This window comes from Danio rerio, chromosome 15 (genome assembly GCF_049306965.1).
Source record: "Danio rerio strain Tuebingen ecotype United States chromosome 15, GRCz12tu, whole genome shotgun sequence".
In the NCBI taxonomy this organism is placed as follows: domain Eukaryota; kingdom Metazoa; phylum Chordata; class Actinopteri; order Cypriniformes; family Danionidae; genus Danio; species Danio rerio.
In genome coordinates, this window is record NC_133190.1 from 39,217,893 (window position 1) to 39,236,384 (window position 18,492).

At 35.1% G+C, this 18,492-nt stretch overlaps 1 protein-coding gene across 12 annotated transcripts in view; it reads right to left on the reverse strand.

Moving 5' to 3' along the window:
• Window positions 1-14,848: 14,848 nt before the first annotated feature.
• nphs1 (NPHS1 adhesion molecule, nephrin) overlaps window positions 14,849-18,492 on the reverse strand; it is a 483,647-nt gene continuing 480,003 nt past the window's right edge. For 11 of the 12 annotated variants that reach the window (XR_012390576.1, XM_073923248.1, XM_073923252.1 and 8 more), the window contains 2 exons: window positions 15,685-15,821; window positions 14,849-15,428 (listed from right to left, as the gene is read on the reverse strand). Coding sequence is in view for 11 of the 12 variants with exons in the window: in XM_073923248.1 (XP_073779349.1) it covers window positions 15,312-15,428; window positions 15,685-15,821 (254 nt within the window). In the remaining variant the exon portion in view is untranslated. 12 annotated transcript variants of the gene reach the window in all.

The window sequence follows — 18,492 nt, forward strand, 5'->3', positions numbered from 1 at the left end:
TTACAATATTTATTCTTTTTCCACTGCACCATGACTTTATATTCAATACTGCACATTATTTATGTTAAGTGACAAGACTTTTTTCTAAGTAAAGTCAGATCTTAATGTCCTAATTAAATAATTACAAATCAAGGCATGATCATATTTTATTTTGGTAAAATAGGCGTAATATAGAGGCCTTTGCCTTTCAGATAAGCAACTTCAGATATGAAATGATAAACTAAAAGTCAAGTTATTATTTGTTATTTATTCCACTTGGATAGGCGACAAGACTTTTGTTAAAATCATATATCCAATACACAGTACAAAACGAGATCTAAAAGTTTTACTTTTAGAATTTTGCCTATTGTATTTATTAATTTTTTTTGATGCCTCTATGCTGTGTTCAGACCAGATGTGTTTTGTGTAGATAAAACTTGCTATTCGCACAAAAATAGACATGTGAACTTTTGAGTCCACTAGATCCTTTCAGAGGTGCACCCAGCTCTGTGAGTTCATAGACTACTCCAAAAACTTAACCTGGATGATTGAAGCTTTCAGTGAAACGCACAAAATGCTCCAACTCACGCCACTTCATTCACCCAAATCGAACCATTCGCGCTTCATTCCTGCGTATATCGCGCTGCAGGATGTCTTTGCATTGACTAAGTATGTAAATCATTCACGCTTGGCACTTCTGCATCTGATGTGAATGCAGCATTTATACCTCATCCTTATTATCTTTTGGGAGAAGCCTGTATCAAAAGCAAACTTGCTGGTGTTGTGGTTTTTAGTTTTATCTTAATAAATCAAACTCAGACTGGGGGTTATGAATATCAGAAGAGTATACTTTATTGGAATATCTTCCAAAAAAGCAGAGACGTCCATAAGCAGACCCATCCCTAGTCTCACTCCAGGACAATCTGATGTCCCTAACATTTGCTATCCCCTTTATCCTGGCTTCCTCCCACCTTTGTGTTTTCACTGTTTACTGGTTCAACAGGCCTCTTCCAGCTCCTACTTCTTTACAACCCCTATTTAAAGCCTCTTCTTGGCGGCCCTCGTAATGTAAAGATCTAATGTATTCATAACTGTTTTTACACTTACAGTTCACATTTGGTAATTATGACTAGTATCTATGATCCAAACATCTAAACTTAACTCTTCTCTCCCATACAGTATGTTTCTTTTCAAACATACATGACAGTTTAGAAAAGTCTTGTCTCTACCGGAGACCTCTGTCTACACGCCAATCTGTCACAACCATTCTTTTTTGCCCCCTTGGACAGACAAAATCTACTCCGATTGGAGAGAAAAAGGTTTAAGTTCCATCGTAGACCTGTATGTTGATAGAAGATTGGCATCCTTTGATCAATTAAAAGAAAAATTTTATTTACCCCATACACATTTTTTCGTTACTTACAAATCAGACATTATGTTCAGGCTAAATTTAGTAGTTTGGAACAACCTCTTGAAAAGCATGCTTTTTTTTGATGTCTTTTTGGACCCTCCCAATTCCAGGCATCTTGTCTCTAAATTTGTCGGTTTATTCGATAGCTATGGTGTAGCTCCCACTGAAAGGTTCAAAGCTGCCTGGGAGAAAGATCTAGGGTCTGAAATTTCTGCAGACACATGGGATAAATGCCTGGAGATGATACGGTCCAGTTCGGTGAACAGTAGACTTCAATTGGTCCAATTTAAGGTTATCCATCGGTTACATTATACTAAGGCAAAGTTGCATAAGATTTTTCCCTCCATATCACAATTATGTGACAGGTGCAAAGTGACAGAAGACACAACTTCCCATGCTTTCTGGTTCTGCCCTTTGTTATATACATTTTGGTCAAACATATTCGATTGGTACTCTAAAGCTTGTCAAATCTTTACCACCTGATGCAGAATTTGCTATTTTTGGATATTCACAACACATTTCTCATCTCCCACATGGCCTCCAGCAGTCTTTGTCTTTAGGCATGATTGTGGCCAAAAGGCTTTTGCTTCGACATTGGAAGTCATCTTCACCTCCTACATTTCAAATGTGGATTGCAGACATGACTTCGGTAATACAGATTGAAAGACTGAGATTTTTGAGGACTCATTCTATTGAAAAATTTTCCAGTGTTTGGGGTTTATTTCTAAACTATCTAGATGAGCAAACCATCCACTCAACCTCTGATGATACTTCAGAGACTTAATTTACTTATTTTACATATTTATTTAATTTTAATTCTTTATTCTATTTTCTGTTGTCTCTTGCTAAACTGTGATGTCATTGTTATTTGTTCATTGACTCATTGTATGGGATTTGTCCGAGACAGTGCCTAGTGTTGTGTGTGTTTGTGTATGTGTGTATATATGTATATGTGTCTTTGTGGTTGTTCTTGAAAAATCCAATAAAATACAATTATAAAAAACATACATGACAGTTTCAACATATGTTGTTTACATTTCATGTTTTTCTGACACAGATGGTTCTCATTGTATCCCCAAGTCCTCTCTCGTGCTCTTTTATGACCCCTTTGCCTTAACCTCTCACCTATTTTCAATGACATATATTGACAGATTTGTAGGGCTTTTCACTCACCCAATTAAATGTGTCTTCATATAGGTTTAGTAAATAAAAATCTTCATCACTGGTCGAATAAAAGTAACTTTAATTTAGAATTTGCCAAGGGTATGAATATTTTCGGGCTTAACTGTATACTGTAAATAACAGGTGTCAAATCCAGTTCCTGGAGAGCTACAGCTCTGCACAGTTTAGTTCCAACCCAGCTTCAACACATTTACCTGTAGGCTTCAAACAAGCCTGAAGGGCTCAATTAGTTTGATCAGGTGTGTTTAATTAGGGTTAAAGCTAAACTGTGCAGAACTGCGGCCCTCCAGGAACTAGTGATTATTAAAAGTGATTATTTACCTAAAAAAAAAAGTGTCATCTGCTAAGACTAAAGGTAACTGTAAAGTATTATATAAGTGCTCCTGAAGTGGAGATTTATGGCTCAGTGTAGAAGAAAAAGAAATATGTAGAATAAATGAAACCTACAGACACAAATTGATGGCAAAAGACACAAAATTATATTCATGATTTTCTTCTTTTCACTGTATTATACTGTAAGCAAAACTTATAAAAAGGCCAGAATCTCAAAATTGACATGCGCATGTGTTTTCTCCAGCAACGTCTCACTTAATATCCTCCAAAAAGTGCCAAAGAAACACCATAAATTAGCCAGATTCCCTCCCGCTTCCCTGTTCCTGATGAATAACCGGGATGGTGATTAATGACAAGTCATCTTTTATATACACATATAAAAAATAGATTAATCTGTCCTCTGCAGAGAAAAGTCATTTTTCACCTCTCAAAGTAAGAAGAAAATGTGCCGAGTCAAGCATTCTGCGGGGCCTGTAACAGCGGTGACATAATCTATGTGAGCGCAGCTGCAGCTACTGTAAACCCACTGCATGCACTTTATTACAGAGCTCTACCCACAATTACCTGCGACAGATTTGTGCATGAAAGCTGGCTGGCCGTCGCTGACCACGCAGAGAGAGAGAGAGACAAATTCACACAACACTTCCGAACAAGCTGCTGAAACCAAAACTGATATGCAACGATGCTTCAGTGCGAATGCAAAAATGACATCATACTATTGTATTGATGTTTGTTGGTGTCTCACAAAACAATATTCTTATTTATTTTTAGTGTCAATAAAATTCTCAATTGATTATACACTCTATTACTAATAAGTTACTACAGGAATAACTACAATATAGGTTCATTCTGAAAACGTAGCCCTATATACATTTCTGGAGATCACAAATTATGTAGCCAGAGCTACATATGGCTGCATTTCGTCTTGAAAACACTACGGGGCGGTATGATGGCTTTCCTCTTTACGCTAAGCAGCTGACCGCTTACCTCCATATGGATGGCTTTTCCAGTGTTACCAGTTTGTCCTTTTTACGCTTAACAGCTGACTACTTACCCCTATATGGAGGGCTTTTCCACTGTTACCAATTAGCTCACCTCATACGTTGGAGGATTTGAGAAGCAGAGAGGAGCTGACTGCGACAACGGGGTTTGAGTCTGGTAAAGAACTGTTCCAGAAAGCGGGTTAGAAAAAAACAAATAAAAAAACAAACAAGTGACTAAAAGGCTGAGAATGTGGTAAAATCTGAAAACGTGGAAAAAATCAGGTGGCAGCGAGGGCTTTTTCTGGATTGCTTTTCAAAACACTGTCGGTATTTCTCATCTCTCACACATGGACCTGCTTGGACAACACTGGAATCAGGGGCGGACTGAGACAAAAATTCAGCCCTGGCACTGTTGCCACACCAGCCCACATTACCACACCGACACAGCCCCACCCACGGACATGCACAATAACTATTTATTTTCGTGTAAAGATGGTGAAATAATATGACATTCTTGCCAGATTTTGATTATGTCCGGGTAACCTTGGATGGCATCGGCCCATCTTGAAACCAGGCGGCAGTTGCCGATTGGGCCAAATGCTTAACATTTATTATTATGATTAATTTTATCATCATCATCATAATATCACATCTAGCAAGAGATAAAAGCTGTCTGCACTTAAAAAAAAAAAAAAAAAAAAAACTGACCGGCCCACATTTAAAAATTGGTCCGGCCCCTCTGGCATTTGCCAGAATTGCCAGTTGGCCAGTCCGCCCCTGCGGAATACATCACATCCGGTCGGCCGGTCGCATACAGTCTAGTCGCAGGAGTTCAAATATTTCAACAGATCCTCTGTTCAAATAGGATACGAATTTTCCGCATACGGAGATGATCGGAGCTCCACGCAGCTCCCGGACTACTCTCCATTGGAAATGAATGACTGTCGCTTGTCCTGTGCAGTGGAAAGGAGGCTTACTTTCTTCATTATGATTATTATTACTATAGAATAACATTTTTAAAATGTGTACAAATGTTAATATTTTAAATAAATAATAATAAAAATAATAATAATAATTATTAATATTATTATTATGTAATGACACTTCCACATTTTTGCATGCATTTTTATGATTGTTATTTTTGTGACTTTTTAAATTTAATCTTATTTTTTGTTTTTGTTTTGTAATTTTGCAAAAATACAAATTTACGCATCATTTACCTCAGGTGATTTTAAACCTTTATGAGTTTCCTTTTTCTGATGAACACAAAATTATCTGAAAACCTTCTATAGTACACAAACAAATACATCAGAAGTCAATGGTTACACGGTCAGAACATTTTTCAAAATATCTTCATTTGTTCAACGGAAAAAATAAAACTAAAAAAGGTTTGGAACAAGTCATTCACTTTCATCCTTCGGCTTTTTCCAAACACTCATACTCTATGGCCAATTTAGTTTATTCAATTCACCTATAATGCTTTTCTGACTGTGGGGGAAACCGGAGCACCTGGAGGAAACCCACACCAACACAAGGAGAACATGCAAACTCCACACAGAAAAGGCAACTGGCCTTAAAAGGTTACAGTGCTAACCACTGAGCCACCGTGTCGTCCTTGGAACAAATCAATGGTGAGTATTGTAATTGATAAAATTTTCATTGTTGGTTGAACTATCATGACTAAGTCACACAAACACTCATGCACACGAATGTCTCGCGTATAAACTGGGGTTAAAAAAAAATCAAACAAACACACGTCTGATTGCTTCAATTTTATATTTCCATTGTAACATGAATACACACTATTTTAAGATATAATGAACTGTGGATGAACTCTAATCTAAGTGAGCTCAAAATTCTGGCACTTTCACCATCATTAGACAAACAGACAATGGAGATCAGAGAGATTTACCCTACGGCAAAACAGTATTTCACCACAACGGCCAAATGATGCTCCAAATGAAAGAGAGGCGGTTCAGACAGGCTTCTTTTCCACTGGCGTCAAAACACACGCATTCATTTAGTTTGTTTGCGAGTGTGTGTGTTTGTGTGCTAAGTCTCATTATCATGTGACAGATTACAACATACACACTCAAGTGGGGAAGTTGGACTAAAGGCTGTGTAGTGTTTGTGTATGAGCTTGGGGAGCATCTGCCATATTCTTCTACACTCATGTATTCAGTCGGAAAAGAGGAATATGAGCTTTATGAGTGGAAGTATGACAATCAGTCTTTTTCGTCTTATCTACTGCAGCTTCCTCATCCGTTACTTGCTATTGTTCTCTTCTAAAGCATCAAATATCATAAATAAATAAATGATCTTCAAATTTCCACCTGATGAGCTCATAGAAGCATTTATAAAACTGGATTTCTTCAAGGATTACACAACAAGAACAGTGTTTCATTTACTCAGTGTGAGTTATAAACATACATCAGAGATTATTGATGTGATTTTTTTTCAACACATTTCTAATCATAATAGTTTTAATAACTCATTTTTAATAACTGATTTATTTTATTTTTGCCGTGATTACAGTACATATTATTTGACTAGATATTTATCAAGACAATTCTATACAGCTTAAAGTGACATTTAAAGGCTTAACTAGGTTAATAAGGTTAACTAGGCAGGTTAGTGTAATTAGGCAAGTTATTGTATACCAGTGATTTGTTCTGTAAACTATAGAGAAAAAATATAGCTTAGAGGGGCTAATAATTTTGTCCTTAAAATGATTAAAAAAAAAAATTAAAAGTGCTTTTATTCTACTCGAAATAAAAGAAATAAGACTTTCTCCAGAAAAAAAGTGGTTTCAGACATATTGTGAAAATTGCCTTGCTCTGTTAAACATCGTTTGGGAAATATTAAAAAAGAGAAAAAAATTCTAAGGAAGGCTAATAATTCTGACTTCAATATATATATATATATATATATATATATATATATATATATATATATATATATATATATATATATATATATATATATATATATATATATATATATATATATATATATATATATGTGTGATGTACAGCGGGAAAATTAGTATTGAACATGTCACCATTTTTCTTTGAAAACATATTTCCAAAAGAGCTGTTGCCTTGAAATTTTCACCAGATGTTGACAACAAAATAAGAAATACATATATGAAAATAAAACAAATTTAATAGCTTTACAACTTATATTATGCTTAATCAAATACAATGACATGTGAATGAATAAAATGATAAGTATTGATCACATGAAGAAAGGGATCATCATGGCAGCCATCATTGTTTTCTGATAAGAACATCATAAGCTTTATTTTATAGTCTTTCTACTTTAAAGTTTGTAGTGATAAATAAAGGCTTTTTTGTGCTCTTCTTACACTTTGCCTAAATGATACTTGTCATTCTATATAATGCCTAGGAATTGTATAGAATGCCTAGGAAATGTATGCAAAATCTCAACCCAGGCTCATTGTAAAAAACCTATTTCTATATACATTTCTGGAGAGCGCCAAACACGTCCCAGTGTAAATCTAGCTGTTGACTGACTGACTGATCGACTGACCCACCCTCCTCCTACCCTAAACCCAACCAATAGTGTTTTCAAAATCACAGATTGACCCGCCTAAAACCAAACATTTTAAAAAACAACCCAGAAAAAGAAAAGCACCCTGATTTTTACCACATTTTCAGATTTTACCACACTCTTACCCTGTTATCTCACCCACTTTCTGAAACCATTCTTCACTGGACTCTAACCCCATAGTCATGGTCAACTCCTTTCTGTGTCTCAAGTTCACCAACAATCATGGTAAGCTACCGAACAAACTCATAACAGCGGGAAAGCTGTCCATATGCAGGTAAACCCTCAGCCCTCGCCCCTATAGCATTCATTTTAAAAACTAAATGCAGCTATACATACTTCTGGCTACATAATATGCGATTTCCAGAAATGTATATAAGGAGATGTTTTCAGAATGAGCCTATGATGCAAAATCATTACATAAAAATCTAAAAAATCAGGCATTCTACACATTTCCTATCCTTATACAATATCAGGATTTCACACATTGCCGTTAACATAAATACTATTAATTATTATATATTCTTTTTAAGCTGGATGTTCATCTCACAAGGAATGTTCTAAAAGAAATGAGCAAGTTGTGTTATCATAATGTTTGCGAGCATTAAAACGTAATGTTCTATTATTGAATCATAAGCACTGATTCATCGCAACTCACTTTATATCCACAAACAGCTACATTCGAACCTCACTTAAGACTAATTTGCACCTTAATTATGAATATTTTGATATACAAGAATAATTCATTAATTAGAGTAAGACAATGCACTGAGAAACCGTGTGGCGAATACTAAACAGAAATCTGCACAATAAATATGTTCAGCATATTAACATTTCTTTTAATATCCTGCTGTAGCGCTAAACATAATTACCACCTCATTCTTCATTTGTCAAACAGTTGTAAGATTTGCTGTATTTATCAGAGGTTTAATGTTGTTAATATTACAGGGGAATGAGATGATAAGGAATAAAAAAAGAAACATTTCTCAGAGTGAAATCACATCTGCTGGAAGCTAAAGATAATCACTGATAGTTTCACTCCGATCTAAACCATAATCTTTAAGAAAAACAACTAGATGGCCAGATTTCTATTGTTCTGAAATCAAACAGAATACTAAAAATGTGGGTTTTTCTTCCACTGAATGCAGCCTGGAAGTTAGTCAATGATGAAGGTGAATATAAAATTAATAGTTACAACCAAACTCCCCCAGCTGATTGATTAAGTTAAAGCAGGGGTGCCCAAACTTCTTATAAAGGGCCAAAAACCAAACTTGATTGCAGAGCTTTGGGCCGAAGGTAAATGTACCAAACTGTACTTCATTAAACCTGCCGTAGGAAATGAATAATATTTAAAAAATAACAAAAAAAAAAACTTGCTTTAAATTAACTAATGCCGTAAATATTAAAAAAAAAATTTTAATGAACAGTAAATACAAATCCAATTTATAACAAAATTGAGTTCAATGCCGAATACACAAGTCAAGCTGAACTGTTTTTGCCTTGATTTGCACGCCAATGTCTTCTGCATTGACCTCTGTCTGTACTGACAGTATTTACTTTTTTTAGTTGATTCATTCACATTTAATTGAACATTTAATTTCAGTTTGTAGATTAGCAATAAAAAAAACTAACAGAAAAAACTACATTGTATATTAAATGACAATCTCTGTTAAATCAGTCTAATTAAACACACAATATTAAAGCATTTTTGGTTTCTCTGTTTGCTATAAAACCAAATCGTAAATCAAGGATATATGACATCATAAATGTGACACAGAATACAGTCCATGCCACTAGCTAAAACTGCTTATTTCTTTAGATTTGAAAATTTTTTGAACCATTTGGGAAAATTTATACAGTATGTCAGCAAAAAAAAAAAAAAACACCATAGTGTTTTTTTTTATTTTTATATTGTGCCTTTAATGCAGAGATGCCCAAACTAGAGCCCGTGAGTAACCTTTGATTTGGCCCACCATCCAATCTGAGAATATTGAAAATATAAAATTGAAAATATATATATATATATATATATATATATATATATATATATATATATATATATATATATATATATATATATATATATATATATATATATATATATATTTGTTTTTATATTTATTCGTGTAAAATATTTAATATATTTATTTGTGTAAAATTAAAAAAAAAATCTTTGCTTAATATTCTAATGATTTTTGTCATTCTAACAATTTTTGTCATACCTTCACTAAACTTGACTGATTTCTGTGAGAATCCATGTGGGTCCATGTGGGTTCCAATAGGTCTTCTGCGGTATTTGTGATGATTGTGATGCAGTTCAACAGATGATTTACCTCAAAAATCATCTCCTGCCATATTTGCAAATGATCAACTAGAATTAGAATTAGTTATTATTTGTTGTTCCTTCAACTGGGATTGACGACAAGACCTTTGTCAGGTACTGTATTATCATTGAAATCTACAGTACACAGTGTGTGACAAACCAAATGCCTATATTAAAAAAAAAAAAAAACGATTCATTGGATTTCCATTTTTTTTAAGGTAAATGGTTGCAAACAATTTATACGGGCTGAATTAAACAAACAAAATAAATTTGGTAATTTAATTGTTTAAATTCAGTCCTTATGAATCCTACTTACCTTGCACTTTTTTAGTAAATCCAATGAATCACTTTTTTAGTGTATGTTGGATCTATTAGACTCAAAAGAAAATCTCAAAAGAGAGAGGTGTATAAAAACAGTATTTTCGCCTGCAGTGTCTCAACATAAGCGTATTCGAAGTGGGAGGTAATACTCATCTCATGGCCAGACGGCATGGTTTGCTTGAGGCGTTTGACACAGCTGGTCACACGGTCAATAGGGCAAGTGGACTGTGGGCACACGGAAGAGAGGAGATGAAAACGGTCCCACCTCCAGCCAGGTGTCGGAACAGTTGTTTCCATATTAGCAGCGATGAAAGTCTGTTCTCTGTCATGACGGCACCAGGGTGAAAGGTCACAGCCAGGGCTCCGCCGACATGAAGGCCGATCTCAGTATTGAGGAGCACAGCAGGAAAGGGGAGGGAGGATGCAGCGTTAGTTCTCCTGCCAAACGACAGCAATAAAAATCTCAGAAATTAGAGCCTGTGGAAGACAATGGGTTATAGACTACCTTTGATTTACAATTAAACAAGCTGTTATGATGGTGTACTGAAGCTCTGGCAGGCTTCCCAACCTGTAATTTCCCATCCACTCTTGATAAGCCAGCTTAGTTGAACGGGTCCAGCAAAATAGACAGAAGAAAGAAGGTTAATATCAAAGGAAGAGTTCAAATCAAAATTAAAAGCTGGTCATTTGGTCACCCTGATGAAGTAATTGGATAGCTTTCCTTCTTTATTTGAACACAAAGGTGAGGCTTAGCTAAATCCAAGCATCTAGGCTTTTTTATTATCAATCAAAGTGATCATGAGGAAAAAAAACTATACTATACCCTATACCTAATCAAAAACTATATCTATACCCACTATAGATAATAAAAAAAATATGTATAGATTCTCCGGCCGGGGCGAAGCAGTGGTGCAGTAGTTAGTGCTGTCGCTGGTTCGAGCCTCGGCTCAGTTGGCGTTTCTGTGTGGAGTTTGCATGTTCTCCCTGCATTCGCGTGGGTTTCCTCCGGGTGCTCCGGTTTCCCCCATAGTCCAAAGACATGCGGTACAGGTGAATTGGGTAGGATAAATTGTAGATAGTGTATGAGTGAATGTGTGTGTGGATGTTTCCAGAGATGGGTTGCAGCTGGAAGGGCATCCGCTGCGTAAAAACTTGCTGGATAAGTTGGTGGTTCATTCCACTGTGGCGACCCCGGATTAAAAAAGGGACTAAGCCGACAAAAAAATAAATGAATGAAGATTCACTTTATTCTTTATTAGGTACACCTGTCCAACTGCTTGATAACACAAATTTCTAATTAGCCAATCACATGGCAACAACTCAATGCATTTAGGCATGTATACATGGTCAAGACGATCTGCTGCAGCTCAAACTGAGCATCAGAATGAGGATGAAAGGTGAATTAAGTGACTTTGATCTACTGAGATTTTCACGCACACCCATTTCTAGGATTTACAGAGAAAATATCCAGTAAGTAGCAGTTCTGTGGTTACAAATGCCTTGTTGATGCCAGTGGTCAGAGGCGAATGGCCAGACTGGTTCCAGCTTATAGAAAGGAAAAAGTTACTCAAATAACCACTCGTTACAATCGAGGTATGCAGAAGAGCATCTCTGAACACACAACATGTCCAACCTTGAGCCAGATGGGCTACAGCAGCAGAAGACCACACTGGGTGCCACTTCTGTCAGCTAAGAACAGGATACTGAGGCTACACTTCGCACAGGCTCACCAAAATTAAACAATAGAAGATTGGATAAAAGTCACCTGGTCTGATGAGTCTCAATTTCTGCTGCAACATTCGAATGGTAGGGTCAGAATTTGACATCAACAACATGAAAGCATGGATTCATCCTGCCTTGTTTTGACGGTTCAGGTTAATGGTGGTGGTGTAATGGTGTGGGGGATACTTTCTTGGCACACTTTGGGGCCATTAGTACCAATTGAGTATCATGTCAACGCCCCAGCCTATACCTGAGTATTGTTGCTGACCATGTCCATCTCTTTATGATCACAGTGTACCCATCTTCTGATGGCTACTTCCAGCAGGATAACGCACCATGTCATAAAGTGTGAATTATCTCAGACTGGTTTCTTGAACATGACTAGGAGTTCATTACACTCAAATGACCTCCATACTCACCAGACCTCAATCCAATAGAGCACCTTTGGGATGTGGTGGAGATTTACATTATGAATGTGCAGCCAACAACTGCATGATGCTATCATTTTTTATGCTGTGTTATTATTTTCTTTAACATAAAAAAACCTTTATAGGAGAATATTAGATTAATAACAGATTCAAATCTTCAACATACAGTACATGTAAAGTCTGTGATAAACCATGCTGGGGAAAAAAAAATCATATCAGAGTTAAAGGAGTAGTAATTAAGCTTCTTAAAACTAATTAGTAAAATTTTTCTATTCATAAATATTTTTTTTAAAATGCAACAAAGACATTAAGCACTATTAATACAAATTTAATTGGTTTGTCAAATAGTAAATACTTTTCATTAAAAATATAATAAACAAATGAAAATTAGAGCAAATTAACTATTTATTTGGTGTCCAACACACACACACACACACGCACGCACGCACGCACAGGCACAGGCACAGGCACAGGCACACGCACACACACACACACACACACACACACACACACACACACACACACACACACACACACACACACACACACACACACACACACACACACACACACACACACACACACACACACACACACACACACACACACACACACACACACACAAATGAAGTGATATTCAGAAATGTTATTAGAGTAGTAGTTATTTATTTATACTGTGGCATTTAAAAATCCACTAAATTAGTTTTAGAGCCTTTAAAGATTTAAATGCAACAAATATTACTGGAGTACTTTTTTAATAAAAATCCATCCAGAAATGTTTAATGCAGTGTGTTCATTTACAATTCTGTCATTTATAAACCTGTACACTGGTCATTTCTGAGTGAAAATTGTTTGTAGGGCATATTGAAAGGTGCAATAATGTAATACATTAACCTTTTTTTTATATAGTGTTAGAATATTGTACAAACCAAAGCAAAAACTCTTTTAAGGAATCTAATCATATATGGAAAATTTCATCAAGAACATTCTACAAAACATGCATTAGAAAGAAAATAATGCATTTGAACTGACACGAGGATGAAATAATAATGACAGAATTTGGGCTTTTGGGTGAGCTGTTTCTTTTCCAAGCCCGCGATCTTGTCTCAGGCCAATAAAAAATTTACCTTTCGCCTATTTTCCTTGTTTAATCCTTGTGATGACATATACATGACGAGAACACAAACCAGTGCCATTGAAGGCTGCTGCTGCTGCTGCTGTTGTTGTTATTGTTGTAGGCTTCCTCAGACTCAAGGATCCAAGACTTTTATCCTTGTTCTCACATTCACAGCCTTCCTCTAGGGACAAAGCATCCACGCTTTCCAAGAATCCCAAGAGGAAATCATGCCATCAGGAAAAACCATTAAGCCCAGGATAAATAATAGCATGTCTGATAGTAACTCATCACTTACAAAGCTGAATTACATAACCCCTGTGTTCTTATTAGAGATTTTTATTACAAAGGGTGTTTGAGAACACTTGAACGTCCCAGAAATGTACACACTAAACTTCAAATAAGAGTCAGACTTTATATTATATGACTAATTACATAATTAAGACCCCTATAATACAAATAGTACACTCAAAATGGATTTTGCTGCTTGTTCAGATTACTCATTTAAAATGAATTAAAACACAATTCTTAAGTTTTTTAGGGGATAAATAAAGTAATTGTTTTACATTAAATCTGCGTATATTTGTAAAAATGATTATGAAGGAACTTAATAAAGGGATTGTGTGGAACCCAGCAGTTTTTAAAGTGTAATACAATTCCGTGACATATTATGCAATAGTACCTGATTATTATATGTCACAATGACCTAATTTTGTATGTGTTAATACACTGTAACAAATGATATGACAAAAAAACCATTACAACAAATGTTTTTATGTTTGTGTTATGTTGTTATGTTTGATTCAACTAAACAATCTCAAAGCAGTAAGATTTTTTTAACAGTATACAAAATAATTACATTTATGTATCATATTACTGTTTTTTAAACATTCTATTTATTAAGATATCAAGTTTTCATTACAACGTTAAGTAGCACAAAACATTAATTATTGTTCAAAATGTATTTTTTACCACCAAATAATACTATTACAATAATTTCTGAAGGAGCATGTAACTTAAAACTAAAGTAATGTCGCAGAAAAAAATAAATAAACAAATAAATAAAATAATACTAATAAAAAAAGAAACCATTTACAGTTGAAATCAGAATTATTAGTCCACTTTCCAATTTTATTTATTTTTTTATGTTTTCCAAATTATTTTTAACAGAGCAAGGACATTTTCACAGTATTTCTGATCATTTTTTTCTTCTGGGGAAAAGTCCTATTTTTTTTATTTCAGCTAGAATAAAAAAAAAAACATAATAAAAAAACATTTTAAGGTAAAAATATTAGCTCTTTAAGCTTTTTTTTCTGCTTGTCTACAGGACAAACCATCGTTATACAATAACTTGCCTAATTACCCTAATCTGCCTAGTTAACCTAATTAACCTAGTTAAGCATTTAAATGTCACTTTAAGCTGTATAGAAGTGTCTTGAAAAATATCTAGTCAAATATTATTTACTGTCATCATGGCAAAGATAAAATAAATCAGTTAGTAGAAATGAGTTATTTAAACTATTATGTTTAGAAATGTGTTGAATTTTTTTTCTCTCTGTTAAACAGAAATTAGGGAAAAAATAAACAGGGGGGGGCTAATAATTCTGACTTCAATTGCATTTGATAATATGACTCTTAGTATTGTGTTTTAAACAAATAAAAGATGACTTATTTAAAAAAAACGTATTAAATGGTGCTCTACAAGTAATTTATTTGTTGGATTATTACAGAGAAATCTAAAAATATCTCAAATAAAATGATTATAGAAACAAAAAACAAATTAAATATTTATAGAACAAATTAAATATGAATTATCTAATCAAATCTTCTTCAAACAGGAAAATTTTAAACACATATAAGTAAAACCAGACAATGCAAAAAAAGGAATGTTTTAGAAACTCCTAAACCTGACCTGAGCAGACCATATACGCCAGATAAACCCTTATTAAACCAGCTCGCCTCTGAGCTCAAACGGCAGGTCTGTATCTCTTCTGCGTCTGTACACCATTGAATCATAAGCTCCAATTGTTACGTCCACATCAGCTTTACTGTATGCTCTTCCCTATAGAGAAAAAATCCAAATAAATGACATCCATAAACAAAATAGAATCTGCGGAGAGAATCTGTTATATGAAAACTATTGCACCACCATCATCCAATACCATCACTCAGTGCAATAATCATTATAGAGCTTGCGTACAACATAAATCATTTGAATTAAAACTGAGAATTTAGATAAGAAATATATGAGCTTAAATTATCATTTAACATTTAACTTTAACCAAAACAGAACCAAATGTTTGCTGGATCAGACCCACCTCATAATAAGTGGAAAACGGCGCTTGTGGATGAATGTGTGCAGCAGGGGGCAGCGGTGAGCAGGCTTGCAGGTCCTCATACATTCCTCTCACCTCCTCATAGACATGAGTGAAAGGGCTTGTGCCGTGTCTGCCATCTGGAGGGAAGCAAACTCAGCACATCAACTGTGAACATTCAAATGGCTTAATTGCTAACTAATCGAAAAACAACTGTCGCTAGAAAGAAAACAACTGTACAATCAGAGAGTTTTTTTTATGACATCATTTGATATGTCTGCAAAGGAAAGGTTCACTTTCATTCTTAAGCTTACTCAAATCCGTAAGTTTCCCTAAGTTAATAACAAACAAGTCATTCGCTGTACAGTGAAAACATAGAAATGACATTTTAAAATATTAAACATTAATCATTACTGAGTATGTTTACATGGACACCAATAATCCGGTTTTAATTTGATAAGACTATACTCTGATTAAGAGTCGACCATGTAAACAGTGGTTTTTGATTCATTTAATCAGATTAAGGTCATAATCGAACTAAACAGAAATCGGATTAAGACATGTGGAGTATGGCGATTATTGAAGTGCAGTACAGACATGTAAACACCTACATTAAACTATTACCGTCTTGTAGGACTTTTCGCCATGTTGTTCAACAGGATAGTCCATACCATACCTGCCAACACTCCCGTTTTTCCCGGGAGTCTCCAGTATTTCAGACCCATCTCCCTTAACGTTCTGTCTCCTGAAAAACTCCCGGAATTCCACACTCCACACCCCCCCCTCCACATCGTTTTAACTACACGATGCAACAATGTGTAGCATAAGCTCTGTGATTGGTTGGCTTGGTACCTGTGATGAATGTGGGCGGGGGTGAAAGCCGCGAGCCTGATAGAGCGAGTGCTTACAAGTGTCGAGTCCCATGAAGTAGCTCTAGATGAAAACTTTAGTTTTGTGTTTACCTTATGATTAAAGTTGTTGTTTTAGCTACTTGTACATTAAGGTAGCGTTCAGAAAAAACAAGACACCAGCGAAGAAACTCGACACAGAGGAAGATAAAATCTACTATCAGCTAGCATTTGGGAAGTGTTATTGCAGAACAACACAAACAGCACACAGAAGTATAAATACAACACTATGTGCAGGGCAGGCGGTGCGGGTAACAGGATTTTAGTTGGCATACCTGATGAATAAATGTCAGTAGTTGATGTCAATATGACATCGAGATAATTTAAGATGTTGGTTCGACGTTGGATTTTGGTCACTTTCTTACGCAATCTAAAATTAACCAAATATCAATGTCATTTGACGTTGTTAATGGACATCAAAGTATTGTTGTCTTTAGACGCTGGACTGACATTGATATTTGGTCACTGGATATCACAACCTAAATCTAACCTAAAATAATGTCTTATGATGTTGTTTGTCTCCGGCATAATAACTAATTGCACTACAGAATGTTACGTTTACACACATCCACAAATTGCATGTAAATGCATCAGCTTTTACAGCACAATACTCACAACTCTTGAGTACTTTTGAAAGGGCTACTTTTTACTCACCCTTTGAGTAATATTTACAACAGATAGTTTTACTCTACTTGCACTACATTTTTAGGTAAGTAATGGTACTTTTACTTATGTATGATTAAGTATGATTTTTCAGTACTCTTTCCACCACTGGCAACAGCATAGTGAAACCCTGCCTACACATAGCAAAAGACTACAAACACAGAACGTATAGCAATGGGAAACAAAAGCTCAAAACATACTAACAAACACTAAGAACAGCCTAGCAACTGCATAGTGACACCCTAGAGATGCATATTAATTGACTACAAAAACTCAGAACACCCAAGCAACTGTATAGTGAGATCCTAGCAATGCATAGTGATGAACTAAAAGCACTCAGAGCACTGAGAGAAAAGGACTCTCAGCACATGAATACTTCAACCGTGTACATTCAAACGCTTTAATTGTTAACTAATCCAAAACCAACCGTCACTGGAGGGGTTTGCTCAAATATTGAATGCTCGCTCTGCATCAAAACAAAAGAGCTTTTAAAAGAAGAAATATAGGACAATGAACTGATCTAAAACGCATCCCGTAACAATCAGACAGAGATAAAACATTTCGTTGTTATGTCTGCTATGGAAAGGATCGCTCTCAGGTTTGCTCAAATCCTTGTTTCACGATGAGTGAATAATAAACAAGTCACATGTTGTTTGTGGTACAGGCATGAATGACACTATAAATCATGTGGCTTGTTGAAGAGAGATAAGCTAGTCTAAATGATTTTCTACTGGCACATGATCAACAGGGTGAACAGATCCCACGTTGAAGAATGGGCCAGAGACATATACAGTTGAAGTCAGAATTATTAGCTCTCTTCGATTTTTTAAAATATTTTCTAAATGATGTTTAACAGAGCTAGAACATTTTCACAGTGTGTCTGATAATATTTTTTCTTCTGGAGAAAGTCTTATTTGTTTTATTTCTGCTAGAATAAAAGCAGTTTTGAGTTTTTTTTTTTAACCATTTTAGGGACAAAATTATTTGCCCCTTTAAGCTATTCTTTTTTTCTCAATAATCAACAGAACAAACCGTCATTATACAATAACTTGCCTTATTACTCTAACCTGCCTTGTAAACTTAATTAACCTAGTTAAGCCTTTAAATGTCACTTTAAGCTGTATAGAAGTGTCTTGAAAAATATCTATTCAAATATTATTCACAGTCATCATGGTAAAGATAAAATAAATCAGTTATTAGAAATGAGTTATTAAAATTATTATGTTTAGAAATGTGTTGA